The 15949-nt window shown below is 47.9% G+C and overlaps 2 protein-coding genes across 2 annotated transcripts; one reads left to right on the top strand and one right to left on the bottom strand.

Moving 5' to 3' along the window:
• The first annotated feature begins 9 nt into the window (after positions 1 to 9).
• On the top strand, positions 10 to 6054 carry rpp40 (ribonuclease P/MRP 40 subunit). Its single transcript, XM_047589997.1, has 8 exons — positions 10 to 232; positions 385 to 529; positions 917 to 985; positions 1140 to 1226; positions 1327 to 1449; positions 4063 to 4231; positions 5380 to 5511; positions 5604 to 6054. Exons 1-8 carry the CDS (start codon positions 116 to 118, stop codon positions 5794 to 5796), a joined length of 1035 nt encoding a protein of 344 aa, XP_047445953.1. The 5' UTR covers positions 10 to 115; the 3' UTR covers positions 5797 to 6054.
• cdyl (chromodomain protein, Y-like) lies at positions 5975 to 15800 on the bottom strand. The gene is made up of 8 exons (XM_047589914.1): positions 15536 to 15800; positions 14974 to 15299; positions 13248 to 13597; positions 12660 to 12910; positions 12389 to 12561; positions 11083 to 11293; positions 6710 to 6853; positions 5975 to 6619 (listed from the first exon to the last, which is right to left on the bottom strand). The coding sequence occupies exons 1-8, from the start codon at positions 15557 to 15559 to the stop codon at positions 6461 to 6463; spliced, it is 1638 nt and encodes a 545-aa protein (XP_047445870.1). The 5' UTR covers positions 15560 to 15800; the 3' UTR covers positions 5975 to 6460.
• Positions 15801 to 15949: the final 149 nt, after the last annotated feature.

The following is a 15949-nucleotide window of genomic DNA, read 5'->3' as shown; positions in this document are numbered from 1 at the left end:
ATTGGAGCTCTCTCCGTCCACGTGACTTCAGGCAGGAAGTGGATTCGGTCTGTCTGACATCTGTGTGAGCTCTGCGCGTGTTTGGGTACCGTAGTACAGAGGTGGATGTTTGGAGATGTGTGCGGACCTCAGTCAGACTCCTCGGAACCTGCTGGTCTGTGACCGGTCCAGTTTCCTGGACCCCAGGAACCGGCTCAGCTCACAGGTGGAGCAGCTGCACTACAACTACAAGGTAGGAGGGTTAGCATGTTAGCATGCAGCTCTTAGCACTCACATGTATGAACGATGTATTGTTCTGTTTGTGTTATTTGTTCCACGTCGTTTTCTAGTACCTCCAGTTTCTGACTCTGATAAACAGAACCTTCAATCATTGACTATGTTCAGGTCTCTGTGCTGCTACCAGAGTGTAGCTCCGCCCCCTCTCACCTGGACTCAGTCATCAACAGCTTCAGCTGCTTCTACCTGGTCAGGAACCTGCCCATATATGGACTTCTGGACAGAGACTTCCTGGAGAGCGCAGTTTACCAGGGTAACTGCAACTGATACACCTATGACATGTGATACATGTGATACACCTATGACATAAGATACACCTATGGCATGTGATACACATATGGCATGTGATACACATATGGCATGTGATACACACATGACATGTGATACACCTATAATACACCTATGACATGTGATACACCTATGGCATGTGATACACATATGGCATGTGATACACACATGACATGTGATACACCTATAATACACCTATGACATGTGATACACCTATGACATGTGATACACCTATGACATGTGATACACCCATGACATGTGATACACCTATGACATGTGATACACCATGACATGTGATACACCTATGATACACCCAGGACATGTGACAGACCCGTGTCCACCTGTGTTCCAGGTAGTGCGTATGGCCTGTCGTACAGGTCCCGGATTGATGAAGACAACTGTGTCGCTCTGATGCCAAACGGTAAAAACAAACCTTGACTGTTTCCTCTCATGTCCCAGTGTGGACGTGATCCATGTGTCCTTCAGCTAAAATAATCTGTCAGTGTCCAACAACATGAGGATGTCACTCTAGGGACATGAAGACAGGTCACCTGTGTCCCTGTCCCTGTCTCCAGGTCACCTGTGTCTCTCTCTGGACAAAGACTCCTTTGAGCTGCTGGGATTTGAAGGGAAACGTTCCAGATTCAACAGGAACCGATTTGGTCTGAACTCCCTCTGAATCCTTATTGGTTAATTGGTTAATTGGTTAATTGACTGCCTGGTTGGGGGCGGAGTCTGTGAGTTATTGTGTTTGTGCTGCAGTTGTTTCTATTGACCTGACTGATGGCAGCATGGCTCCTGGTGGGCGGGGCTACCTGAGGCTGCTGACTGCCCTGAAATCTCACCTGGAGCTGCACACCGACTTCCTGCTGTCGCATCATCCAGGTGAGCATGTTACCGTGGTAACACCATGTTTAGGTGGAAGCTATTGACCAGGTTCTGTGTTCTTAATGATTCTTAGAGCAAAGAGTTGCTCCTAGAGGCCAAACTCTCTTGAAGAAAACTCCCTCCAGGTTGTTCCTAGATGGAGGTAAAGATGAAAGGTTCCTAAAGAAGGTTCTGCAGTGAGATGTGCTGAGAGCAGGGAGGAGAACTTTAAGAGGCTTAGAGAGGAGAACATGGTGGAAAGAAGAGGAGGAGAGATATTCTCCTGGAGCAGGAATCATTTTACCTGGTTAATACCACATGGATGAAGAGCAACAATGGTTTTAAAGTAGATCTGCTATTTATTTCTCTTCAGTCTCATAGATCAGATTCTAGGATTCAGTCTGTGGATGTGACTTGTTCTATGGACGTAGCTCAGCTATGAGCTCTCAGTGTGGAAGATTATCGGCCCCCATGATGGAGAAAATGACAAGAGGTAGATTGTTTTTATTTTATGATGCACTTCTTATCATATGGAGATAAAGTCTAAACATCATGTGGAGATAAAGTCTAAACGTCTTGCGGAGAATAAAATGTTTACCTGCTGAGAGTTTCAGGCTGTTGGATGAAATGGGGAAATCAGACCTGGGACTGGGTTTTAGTACCAGAGTCCACAGTCTAGTTCTCAGTATCAGGACTTTAAAGAGACTGAGTCCTGGGGCCTGTTGCACAAAACCAGGATAAGGGATTAAGCCGGGATATGTTGGTTATCCTGGATGAACTTATCTATGATCTGGTTGCATGAAAGCAAGATGGTGGGATATGTGGGGTATGTTGTGACATGGGTTACTATGGAGATTTATCCTGTGGAGCTAGAGGCTGGGATGCATCCAGAGAACTCACCTGTCAGTACAACATGTCATTACAACCTCATTAACAGAGCTCAGTAGAGACATTCTAGACACTAGTCATGATGTTAAAGGGGTTATTAATAGAGGTTTGTGCGCCACCTTGTGACAGGTGTCAATAGATTGTAAAGGACCAAAGGATCAGGAGTCACGGACCGAGGTAGTCCTCACTGCAGAGCATTTTATAAGACGTACACTATTAAACCAATCAATGCACATCACAAGTAATGGACAGTGTTTGAATATATCAACAAGTCCTGTTCACCTGAACATTAATGCTGTGATAGGATTTCCTGTCCATCGTCTCTCACAGGAACATGAGGAGGGTTTTATGCAGATGTGGGTTCAGTCAAATGCACCAACGATGTTGGAGAAACCTGTAACACAAAGCAACGAGTCTCCTACTGCGACTGTTAACACTTGTCCTGTAATTTACCGATCACATCTAATGGATTCACATTAAAGACAGTAGATGAGACGCACCAGGCAACAGTACGACTTTCACGGAGGACTCACAACCAGCATCTTCTGGGGATGGATGGATGGATGGATTTCCATGTTATCCTCTCTCCATGTTATTCTCTCTGTTCTTCTCTCTGTTCTTCTCTCCGTGTTCTTCTCTCTGTTCTTCTCTCTGTTCTTCTCTCTGTTCTTCTCTCCGTGTTCTTCTCTCTGTTCTTCTCTCCATGTTCTTCTCTCTGTGTTATTCTCTCCGTGTTCTTCTCTCTGTTCTTCTCTCCATGTTCTTCTCTCTGTTCTTCTCTCCGTTCTTCTCTCTGTTCTTCTCTCCGTGTTCTTCTCTCTGTTCTTCTCTCCATGTTCTTCTCTCCGTGTTCTTCTCTCTGTTCTTCTCTCCGTGTTCTTCTCTCTGTTCTTCTCTCCGTGTTCTTCTCTCTGTTCTTCTCTCCATGTTCTTCTCTCCGTGTTCTTCTCTCTGTTCTTCTCTCTGTGTTATTCTCTCTGTTCTTCTCTCCGTTATTCTCTGTTCTTCTCTCCGTGTTCTTCTCTCTGTTCTTCTCTCCGTGTTCTTCTATCTGTTCTTCTCTCTGTGTTATTCTCTCTGTTCTTCTCTCCATGTTATTCTCTCTGTTCTTCTCTCCATGTTATTCTCTCTGTTCTTCTCTCCGTGTTCTTCTCTCTGTTCTTCTCTCCGTGTTCTTCTCTCTGTTCTTCTCTCCGTGTTCTTCTCTCTGTTCTTCTCTCCGTGTTCTTCTCTCTGTTCTTCTCTCCATGTTCTTCTCTCCGTGTTCTTCTCTCTGTTCTTCTCTCTGTGTTATTCTCTCTGTTCTTCTCTCCGTTATTCTCTCTGTTCTTCTCTCCGTGTTCTTCTCTCTGTTCTTCTCTCCGTGTTCTTCTATCTGTTCTTCTCTCTGTGTTATTCTCTCTGTTCTTCTCTCCATGTTATTCTCTCTGTTCTTCTCTTCGTTCTTCTCTCTGTTATTCTCTCCTTGTTCTTCTCTCTGTTCTTCTCTCTCTGTTATTCTCTCTGTTCTTCTCTCCGTTCTTCTCTCTGTTCTTCTCTCCATGTTATTCTCTCTGTTCTTCTCTTCGTTCTTCTCTCTGTTATTCTCTCCGTGTTCTTCTCTCTGTTCTTCTCTCTCTGTTATTCTCTCTGTTCTTCTCTCTGTTCTTCTCTCCCAGTACCTGATGATGAAGTATCTATTACTCTTCCATATGAGGATTCTCTGGGCCCTGGTCCTTTACCCACAATGCCTCTGTCCTGCAGGGGGCGGGGCCTCGCTGCAGCCTCTCCTGGCTCGTTACGATTGGACGGAGCACACACCCGAGATTGTCCGGCGTCCTCTGTCCAACCTGTCTGTCCCTGACCTGTCGTCCCACCTCGCGGCTCACAGCTTTCTGGAGTGGCTCGGCACCGTGGACGCTGACATCAGCAGGTGAGACGGACGTGAGACGGACGTGAGACGGACATGGGAGGACATGAGAGAGACGTGAGACGGACGTGAGATGGACGTGAGACGGACGTGAGACAGACGTGAGACAGACGTGAGATGGACGTGAGACGGACATGAGACGGACGTGAGACGGACATGAGACGGACATGAGACGGACGTATCCACCTGGTGTCTGCGTCCTCCATTTAGTTTTCTTTCTGTAGTGTCAATAACAAAACAAACTGTCTGCAGACTCTTAAGTAAACCTGGTCTGAACCTCCAGATGAAGGACAACTCCCTTTAACAGGAAGAACCCTGGACCAGAACCAGAACCAAAATCAAAACTAGAACCAGAACCAGCTCATATGAAGGGACTCATCTACCTAAGACCAGGTAGAGACAGAAGAGAGATAAACATCCCTCTGACTAAAGCTGATGATGGTCCAGAGATCTGATGTAGAACCTGATGGAGAACCTGATGATGGTCCAGAGACCTGATGGAGAACCTGATGGAGAACCTGATGATGGTCCAGAGACCTGATGGAGAACCTGATGGAGAACCTGATGATGTTCCAGAGACCTGATGGAGAACCTGATGGAGAACCTGATGATGGTCCAGAGACCTGATGGAGAACCTGATGATGGTCCAGAGACCTGATGGAGAACCTGATGGAGAACCTGATGATGGTCTAGAGACCTGATGTAGAACCTGATGGAGAACCTGATGATGGTCTATGGGGACTGAGCAGCTTGATGAGACCAGGACTACAGATGTAGTTAATGGAGCTCAACAGGTCACAAACACACAACTCCACAAGAAGATGGAGGAGGAGGGTTAGCATGCTGCTAACGTGCAGCTAACGTGCAGCTAACGTGCAGCTAACATGCTGCTAACATGCAGCTAACGTTCAGCTAACGTGCAGCTAACGTGCAGCTAACATGCAGCTAACATGCAGCTAACATGCAGCTAACATGCAGCTATCATTCTGCTAACGTGCAGCTATTGTGCAGCTAACGTGCTGCTAACGTGCTGCTAACATGCAGCTAACATGCTGCTAGCGTGCTGCTAACATGCTCCCTAACCCTAACCTGGACTTGGACCAAGAAGTAAAAACTCTTAAAGGACACTCTTTCTTCTTCTGTGGTTTCAGAGACAACTCGTCCAGCAGCTTCCTGTCCTCGCTGGTCTGTCCCGAGCCGAAGACGACAGTCCGAGCTCTGAGCGTCTCCGTCCTCGGCCTCCTGCTGCCTCAGGACGTCCACCGTCTCATACAGGAGCTCAGGTCTCCTGCAGCCTGTCCTCATCTGTCCCCCGTCAAGGTAAGGAGGACATAACAAGCTAACTGTCCCCTCTCACCTGTCCCCCGTCCTGCAGGTGTTACCTGGAGCATCCCGGGTCCTGGGCGTCCCTCACGGTCCACGGCTTCATGGACAGTCCAGTATCGTGGGGGGACAAAGAGCACGGCTTCCAGACAGGAGGAGACAACTTCTACAGCCTGCTGCTGCTCCACGGGGACGAGTACCGGCTGCACCTGTCCACAGGGATGCAGGACGCCTGTCCTCCATGAGGACGCCTGTCCCCGAAGAGGACACCATGAGGACAGGCGTCCTGTGCTTCTTCAGTGATCTGATGACTTTTTGTTGAAACAATGCAGAGACTGAAACCTGATTGGAGGACGAGTCCAGGTGTCCCGTTTGTCCCGTGTGTCCCAGGTGTCTCGTTGGACTAAAAGGAACCGACTCGTGGTTGTTTCTCTTCTTTATTCACACTCTTTATTTTACATGTTTTCATTTTGAAATAATAAAAATAAAAAAGACAAACCAAAGTTTCTACTGGGCCGTGAATTTAGTTTCTGGACCCGTCCAACAGTCCCAGAGTCCACCCAGTCCACAGAGTCCGGACCGGGGACTGGGCCATGTCTGGTGTGACTTTAGTTCATAACTGCAGGATGTAATCTGTCCTCAGGGGGGCGCTGCAGGACTGTTAGCCTAGCTTAGCATGAAGATAGGACGGAAGGGGAATGGCTAGCTTAGCTTAGCACTCAACATTTGATCAATCCACAGAGCAGAGCCCTCAGACCTTCAGTAAGCTGACATGCTACAAGCTAATATGGCTAAAGCTAGGCTAACATGTTCTGCTGCTGAAATCAGAAATGTTTACAGAAGTTTACAGAAGGAACGTCATGGTTCCTGTCCACGTGCTGACTTAGAACCGTGTTCCAGGTCCAGGTCCTAGCAGAGCTCGGTCCTCCTCTGCAGGTACTGCAGGATGGAGTCCGTCCCCTGAGATGAGCCCCAAACTCTCTTGAGGGTTTCACACTCGCGCTCGTTGGCTTGCTCCAGGGCCCCGCGGCTGGTGGTCCTCATCAGGGATTTGGACTCCTGCAGAACCTGGACCAGGACGGGAAGGGAGGCCGGAGTGAGGAGGAGGAAGAGAAGAACAAAGCAGCAGGAAGATGACATCATCAACATGCGACGTACCAGCGAGTCCACAGCCACCAGCTCCTTGACCCTCAGCATCACTTCCTGGGTGAAGGTCCCCGGCCACAAGACCTGGGACACCAGACCCTTAGAGCAGGCCTCCTGGGCCGTGAGCCTCCTGGAGCCCAGCAGCAGCTCGCTGGCCTGGACACGGGGGGGTCAAAGGGGGGGGGGGGGGGGGGGGGTCAAAGGGGGGGGGGGGGGGGGGGGGGGGGGGGGGGGGGGTGGGGGGGGTTAATCCCTCTGGTCTAAATCACATGACCACATTAAGAGTTTAACGCTTCTCACTGAGTCTGGTTCTACTTCAGAAAAAAACACTCAGCTGGATGTGTATGTATAGTATATACATATTTCCTATATATAGGAAAGTATATAATACACTATCCTATATATATGTATATATATATATATATATATATACTATCCTATATATATATAGTATATAATATATATAGGATACTATCCTATATATATATATATATATAATATATATACACTAGTGGGAAATTAAATATTTGATCCCTTAATTTGTAAAGTTTGACACACATTATTAATATATGATAACTTTTTTTATGGTTGTTTAACTGTTATGGTATAACAGAATATTCAGTCCAAAATGCATAAAAAAAAACATAGCTAAAGTTATAAATTGTTATGTATTTTATTAAGGGAAATAAGTATTTGATCCCCAACAATTCCACTTAAAAAATTCAGGCTCCTACAGATTGGCTGGTGACATGTGGCACACAGCTGTGCTCAGTCAACTAATTACCAACTACTCCTAAAAGTTATAACTCGTTTATGTATTATAAAGTAGACACCTGCTCCTAAAGATCAGTTCTTACTATTCCAAACTTCTAACAGCACCTGAGAAAGACCAAAAGAGCTGTCAAAAGATGTCAGGGACAAGATTGTAGACCTGCACAAGGCTGGTATAGGTTACAAAACCATCAGCAAAAGGCTTGGTGAGAAGGTGACAACTATTGGTGCCATTATTCGCAAGTGGAAGACCCATAAAAGGACCATCAACTGTCCTCGGTCTGGAGCTCCCCGCAAAATCTCGCCTCATGGAGTGAGGATGATGATGAGAAAGGTGAGGGAGCAGCCTAAAACAACACGGCAGGAGCTTGTTAATGATCTGGAAGCAGTTGGGACCTCCGTCACCAAGAAAACAGTTGGCAACACACTGCGCCGTCATGGATTGAACTCTTGCAGTGCCCGCAAGGTCCCCCTGCTCAAGAAGGCACATGTACAGGCCCGCCTTAAGTTTGCCAGTGAACATCTAAATGACTCAGAGAAGGCTTGGGAGAAAGTGCTGTGGTCTGACGAAACCAAAGTTGAGCTATTTGGCATTAACTCGACCCGCCGTGTTTGGAGGATGAAAAAACGTGAGTATGACCCAAAGAACACCATACCCACGGTTAAGCATGGAGGTGGAAACATCATGTTTTGGGGCTGTTTTTCAGCAAAGGGTACAGGGCAACTTCACCGCATTATGGGGCCAATGAATGCAGCCATGTACTGTAACATCTTGGACAAAAACCTTCTTTCCTCAGCAAGAACACTGAAGATGCCTCGTGGGTGGGTTTTCCAACATGACAATGACCCAAAACATACTGCCAGGACAACAAAGGAGTGGCTCAAGAAGAAGCATATTAAGGTCATGGAGTGGCCTAGTCAGTCTCCAGACCTTAACCCGATCGAAAACCTGTGGAGGGAGCTGAAGCTCCGAGTTTCCAAGAGGCAGCCAAGAAACTTGAAGGATTTAGAGACTGTCTGTAAAGATGAATGGGCCAAAATCCCTCCTGCGCTGTGTGCAAACCTGGTGACCAACTACAAGAAACGTCTCATCGCTGTGCTTGCCAACAAAGGTTTCTCTACAAAGTACTGACTTGTGTTGTGCTTGGGGATCAAATACTTATTTCCCTTAATAAAATACATAACAATTTATAACTTTTAGATTGTGTGTTTTTTATGCATTTTCGACTGATATTCCGTCTATACCCATAACCAGTAAACAACCATAAAAACCAGAGTCTGATCATTTCTATGGAAGTGGGCAAACTTACAAATTCAGCAGGGGATCAAATACTTATTTCCCCCACTGTATAGGATAGTATATTATGCACTATTTACTATACTATGATGTACACTACCGGTCCAAAGTTTTAGAACACCACCCTTTTTCCATTTTTTTTTACTGAAAATGATTCAGTTCATTGTGTCATTGGACTCTGAAATAAAAGTATAGAACAAATAAGTAATTTGAGTTGAAAAATAAATCATGGACCATAATGTTTTCTAACCTTTGGCAGATTTAACAGCTGAACACACTCGTTTCCGTTCTTCTATAATAGAAATCAAATGTTGTTCAGAAAGTTCTTCCTGAGTCTGTGTCAGAAGTTCCTATAAATGTGAGGTTCTGGGAGGCTGCATGTTCTCACTCTTCTGTCCAGTTCATCATAAACCAGGTGGATGGTTTGAGTCTGGAGACTGTGGCTCCATGTTCTCCAGCTTTGTTCCTGAGGAAGCGTTAGCGTTAGCGTAGCTTGGACTGTGTTCTGGGTCCTTATCTTGCTGTAGGAGGAACCTCTGACCATCCAGGCGTAGACCACAGGGTTCTGCACGGCTGCAGATGCTGTGGTTCTGTTCTGGTTCTGGTTCAGGGTCACTCTGTACAAGTCACCGACCCTGGATCCAGACCATCACACGTCCTCCTCCATGTTTGACAGTGATGTCACACACTGTGGAAACATCCTCTCATCTACTCGACGCCGTACAAACATCCTGAGTGATGAACCAAAGACTTGAAATCTTGGTGCATCAGTCCATAAAACCTCTTCCAGTCTTCAGGAGTCCAGTGTTTCATGGCCCTTTTTTTAACCTCTGGCTGATCAGTACTTAACTTTGTACCATTTCAAGATATTCATTGGGCTCACATGACTTGAACTGCAATAAATAACTGGAAAAATTATGGTGTTCTAAAACTTTTGACCGGTAGAGTGTGTATGTATGTATATAATATACTATACATATATGTATATAATATACTATACATATATGTATATAATATACTATACATATATATATATATAATATACTATACATATATGTGTGTGTGTGTGTGTGTATATACATATGTGTTAGACCAAGTAAAACTAGACTGGTTCTAAATAACTGAGTCTTTTTCCTGAATGTTGTCGTCATGTTTGGTTCATGGAGGAAAACGCCAGAGCAGAGAGCTAGCAGGAGGAGAGAGCTAGCAGGAGGAGGGAGCTAGCAGGAGGAGAGAGCTAGCAGGAGGAGAGAGCTAGCAGGAGGAGAGAGCTAGCAGGAGGAGGGAGCTAGCAGGAGGAGAGAGCTAGCAGGAGCAGAGAGCTAGCAAGAGGAGAGAGCTAGCAGGAGCAGAGAGCTAGCAAGAGGAGAGAGCTAGCAGGAGGAGAGAGCTAGCAGGAGCAGAGAGCTAGCAGGAGCAGAGAGCTAGCAAGGAGAGAGAGCTAGCAAGAGGAGAGAGCTAGCAGGAGGAGAGAGCTAGCAGGAGGAGGAGAGAGCTAGAGAGGAGAGAGCTAGCAGGAGCAGAGAGCTAGCCAGAGGAGAGAGCTAGCAGGAGGAGAGAGCTAGCAGGAGTAGAGAGCTAGCAGGAGGAGGAGAGAGCTAGCAGGAGGAGAGAGCTAGCAGGAGGAGGAGAGAGCTAGCAGGAGGAGAGAGCTAGCAGGAGGAGGAGAGAGCTAGCAGGAGGAGGAGGGAGCTAGCAGGAGGAGAGAGCTAGCAGGAGCAGAGAGCTAGCAAGAGGAGAGAGCTAGCAGGAGCAGAGAGCTAGCAAGAGGAGAGAGCTAGCAGGAGGAGAGAGCTAGCAGGAGCAGAGAGCTAGCAGGAGCAGAGAGCTAGCAAGAGGAGAGAGCTAGCAAGAGGAGAGAGCTAGCAGGAGGAGAGAGCTAGCAGGAGGAGGAGAGAGCTAGAGAGGAGAGAGCTAGCAGGAGCAGAGAGCTAGCCAGAGGAGAGAGCTAGCAGGAGGAGAGAGCTAGCAGGAGTAGAGAGCTAGCAGGAGGAGGAGAGAGCTAGCAGGAGGAGAGAGCTAGCAGGAGGAGAGAGCTAGCAGGAGGAGAGAGCTAGCCGGAGGAGAGAGCTAGCAGGAGGAGAGAGCTAGCAGGAGCAGAGAGCTAGCCAGCTACACAATCAGGACATGATGTGTCAGTGGTTGCTAAGCAACAGTGAGGCTATATTCAGTCTATGGAGACAGGAGACAGTTTAGAGACATTCAGACATTATTACTGGTTGGACACCTGATAGTTGTGGACATGGTCCTAAATAGTTTTAGTGGAAATAGTTGTAAATAACTAAATGTGTTGATGGGCTGTGGTTGTTAAACTCACCGATGCCAGGCCCATGACTCGGGGGAAGGTGAAGGAGGAGCAGGCGTCGGGCGTCTGGCCGTAGGACGTGTACGGCGTCTGGAACCAAGCCTTCTCATTGGCCCACACCACGTCACACAGAGCCAAGATGGCCGCCCCGAGGCCGAGCGCCGGCCCGTTCACCGCCGCCACGATGGGCTTCTTGAACTGGATGAAGGTGTTGACGAAGGTTCTGAGGAACAGGTCAGAGGTCAGAGGTGAACACTGACAGCATCACACAGCTGGGGGGCGCTACCTCACGGGTTTAAAACCAATATCCAACCTCACAGCTCAGAGATGAAACCAATTAAACGTTATCAAGAAGAACTGAAGGAACAGGGACAATTACAGCTTCATTTATTACATGTTTATTTAACAGTATTATCCTGGAGGAGGAGCTTTAACACGACGCTGCGTTAACGAAGCATCATGACGTTTAAACAGGGTAATACTGCGATTACACAACAATTACCAACAGAATAAATTAAATATATATTCATGTTGATGCCTCCTATGTGTAATGGAACCTAGTTCACATCTACAGCAAATAATCTGAACCTTAAATGATTTTCTAGTCCCAGAGGAGTGAACTCTGAGCTGACGTTCATGTTTTAACGCGGCCTCAGACTTTACCAACTAAACCAACGACACTTAAATGAGTAAAAAAATGCTTATTTTTATAGGTCAAGTTATAACAAAGATGTTGTGAACAACAAACGGATCCATTTTGTAGCGTATTTTTCAGCCGTTTCCTGCTCCAGCTCTGACTGGGGGGGGGGGGGGGGGGGGGCACAGTTTCTACACCTAATAATAAGAAATGAAGTGATGAAGTCATCACCAGATCACTGACTTCCAGGTCTCAGTTAATTCATGGTTAGCTCCTATTCCACCTGGCAACCACAGATACTATTTCCTGATTGGATGACTGGTCATGGGGTTAGTGGGTTAGTCGTGGATTATAATCCCTTTAATTCTGTGTGCAGTGACGTTTATCATTTTTCGGTGTGAGACATGTCATGTGTGGTGTGAGAGTGCGTTTAAACATATTTAAATGACTGAACTCTGATTTTCTTCTTCATAAAGAGCTAAAATCAGGACGTCTGGTCTTCACGTTCTGCCACAAACTTTCCATCTTCACCACCAGACTCAGCCTCACCATGTGAGTTAAGAACCGTCCGGTCCGGACCAGCGTCCGGACCAGCGTCTGGACCAGCGTCTGGACCAGCGTACCACCCAGCCCTAGCTTTACCTGGTGGCTTTACCTGGTGGTTTTACCTGGTGGCTTTACCTGATGGTTTCGGCCATCTTGATGCTCTCCTTCTTCCTGTCGTCCGTCAGGCGTCTGATGAAATACAGGAAGTCGAGGCCACAGCAGAAGACGCTGCCAACGGCGCCGAGTAAAACCAGCTTGCTGTCGTCTGACGCTGCCGTCGCCATGGCGCTCTGGATCTCCTTCATCACCTGGAGACCAGACATTGACTGTTTATATGGAAAATCCCATGGTGACGCCACCCACTGAGAATGAGCAGTGCATTGTGGGCGTGTGGGCGTGGCCTCACCTCTGGGTTGAGCGTGTTGTTCTCGGAGCTCTTGGTGGACAGCAGGATGTGAGTGAAGCCGTCTTGTTTCTTGACCACGATGTCTCGGTAGCGGTAGGAACTCTCCGTCTGGCGAACGCTGAACCTCAGACGCTTGTCGAACGCAGAACGTTCCTCCAGGCGCCGCTTCCCCGTCACGCTGGTTGCCCCGGCAACAGCACTCTGCACGCCGGACATGCCGCTGGCGGCGACAGCCTCCATCATAGCGTTTCCTGGAAGAACACGAAGGAGTTAAGGCCTGTTCTCAGGGGACCAGTTCTACCTGGGACCTGGTCCTGTGGTCCAGATATTGTTGTCCTCTAATGTCCATAGTTGTGTCTCTGCTGCAGGTCAGAGGACAGTGTCCACGTTCTACTGGATCATAAACTCTGCATCAGAGTGTGTTGGTCCCAGGTGAACACATGAATGGAGTTAACGGGTTCATCGTGGTGTGAACGGGTCAGAGACGTTTATGGTCCAATCATTACTCACTAATCCCAGACCACTCCCACATTAATCCAGACTAAACACCAGAACCAGAACCGTTCTGAAGGGCAGAGCTGGACCCACCGGTTCCACTGAGGGAGCGCATGGCTGCAGGTGTGATGGGGACTCGAGGGGGGGCCAGGGGGTTCTGGCTGCGGGGTCTGGACCCCATGCGGGCCCTCTCCTCTCCGGGCCCCAGCTGGACTCCAGCAGGTTTCTCCAGCAGGGCCACCTCTGGGGGGACCTCCGGGACCTCCGGGACCTCCGGGACCTCCTGGCCCCCGGCCTCCAGGCTGTGAGCCGCCTCACTGGGAGACGCGTCCGAGTCCGGCCGCCCGTTCATCGGACTCTTGGGAACCAGGATCTTGATGCCGGTCTTGGACAGGTCCACACTGCGGCGCGCTGGAGACGCAGACATGGACCCGCTGCTGAACCTGGGGGGGCGGATCCTGACGTTTAGCGCCACCAGCTAACATGCTAACATGCTAACATGCTACATCTACAACGTCTAGAACATCTAGAATGTGGAGTACGTCTGTACCGTCTAGAACATGTTACATCTACAACATCTAGAACATGTTACACCTACAACGTCTAGAACACGTTACATCCAGAACGTCTGTACCGTCTAGTACATCTAGAACATGTTACATCTGGAACATCTAGAACGTCTAGAACATATAAAACGTGGGGTACGTCTAGAACATGTTACATCTACAACGTCTAGAACATGTTACATCTACAACGTCTAGAACACGTTACATCCAGAACGTCTGTACCGTCTAGTACGTCTAGAACATGTTACATCTGGAACATCTAGAACGTCTAGAACATATAAAACGTGGGGTACGTCTAGAACATGTTACATCTACAACGTCTAGAACATGTTACATCCAGAACGTCTGTACTGTCTAGAACATGTAGAACATCTAGAACATGCTGCATCTGGAACGTCTAGAACATGTTACACCTAGAACGTCTTTAACACGTTACATCCAGAACGTCTGTACCGTCTAGAACATCTAGAACATGTTACATCTGGAACATCTAGAACGTCTAGAACATATAAAACGTGGAGTACGTCTACAACGTCTAGAACATGTAACATCTACAATGTCTAGTACATCTAGAATGTGGAGTACGTCTGTGCCGTCTAGAACATGTACAACATCTAGAACATGTTACACCTACAACGTCTAGAACACGTTACATCCAGAACGTCTGTACCGTCTAGAACATCTAGAACATGTTACATCTGGAACATCTAGTACGTCTAGAACATGTTACATCTGGAACATCTAGTACGTCTAGAACATGTTATATCTGGAACGTCTAGAACATGTTACACCTACAACGTCTTTAACACGTTACATCCAGAACGTCTGTACCGTCTAGAACATCTAGAACATGTTACATCTGGAACATCTAGAACGTCTAATACATGTTACATCTAGAACATGTTACATCTGGAACATCTAGAACGTCTAGAACATGTTACATCTGGAACATCTAGTACGTCTAGAACATGTAGAACATCTAGAACATGTTATATCTGGAACGTCTAGAACATGTTACACCTACAACGTCTTTAACACATTACATCCAGAACGTCTGTACTGTCTAGAACATCTAGAACATGTTACATCTGGAACATCTAGAACGTCTAATACATGTTACATCTAGAACATGTTACATCTAGAACATGTTACGTCTAGAACGTCTAGAACACTGCTCATGTCTACGTCACATTCATAGTGATTTGTCGTCATGGTTCACGTTTTCCGTGTTCGATCAGGTTCTGCGTTCCTACCTGTCGGGTGGGGGGGTCAGACCAGGGGGTGGGGGGTGAGGTGGCACCTGGATGCAGTCTGCAGGTGAGGGGGCGGCGGCCTGCAGGGTGGGTGGCAGCCTGCAGGGCGGGCGGTGGGCGGGGCTAAGGTGGAGGCTGGGGGACCTGCGGGTGGAGCGAAGGAAGACGGCGTCTCTCTGGCGGTTGAACTCGTGGACATAGACCATGCAGGTGGACAGGTGCGTCTCCGGCTCCCAGGTGTCCCCCTGAGACCCATACCCTCTCCACCTCACCAGGTACTCCACCTTCCCCTTCTTTGTCTTCCTCTTGTCCACGATCCGCTCCACCTGCAAAAAGGGGGGCAGTCAGAACTTGATCTGGACCTGGTCTGGATCATCATCTGAACCTGATCTGAACCCTGGTTTTGGACCTGGTCTGGATCATCATCTGAACCTGATCTAACTTTCCAGAGGCTACCTCTGAAACCTCCAGCCCTAGTTCTGGACCCTGGTTCTGGACCCTGGCTCTGGACCCTGGTTCTGTGGCGGTACTCCGCAGCTTAGCCGTTAGCATCTTAGCTTACTTCGTACAACTCCTCCGTAGCCATGGACGCGTGCGCGCGCACCAGCACCTTCCACGAGCGTCTTCAGTCGGTGACGGAGTTGAGAGACCGAGACCGGGACCGAGACCAGGAACTGGGACTGGGACTGGGACCGGGACCGGGACCGGGACCCGGACCAACTAGCCGCCGTCTCCTAACCGTTAGCCACTAGCTGTTAGCCGCTAGCTGTTAGCTCTGTAGAAAGTTCCGCTCTCACTCGCAGCCTTTCAAAATAAAAGCCTGCGGACTTCCGCTATTCATTCATCCATTAATGGGGGGGGGGGGGGGGGGGGTCAGGGGTTAGAACCAACAAACACAACACATTCACCCTTTCATGTAAACGTTCAGGCACATTTAACTCAGTTTAAACGTCTTTAATGATGGAATCAGAGAATA

This window comes from Mugil cephalus, chromosome 7, assembly GCF_022458985.1.
Source record: "Mugil cephalus isolate CIBA_MC_2020 chromosome 7, CIBA_Mcephalus_1.1, whole genome shotgun sequence".
NCBI lineage: Eukaryota > Metazoa > Chordata > Actinopteri > Mugiliformes > Mugilidae > Mugil > Mugil cephalus.
The sequence above is the reverse complement of the archived record's forward strand: the minus strand, read 5'-3'. Positions and strand labels throughout refer to the sequence as shown.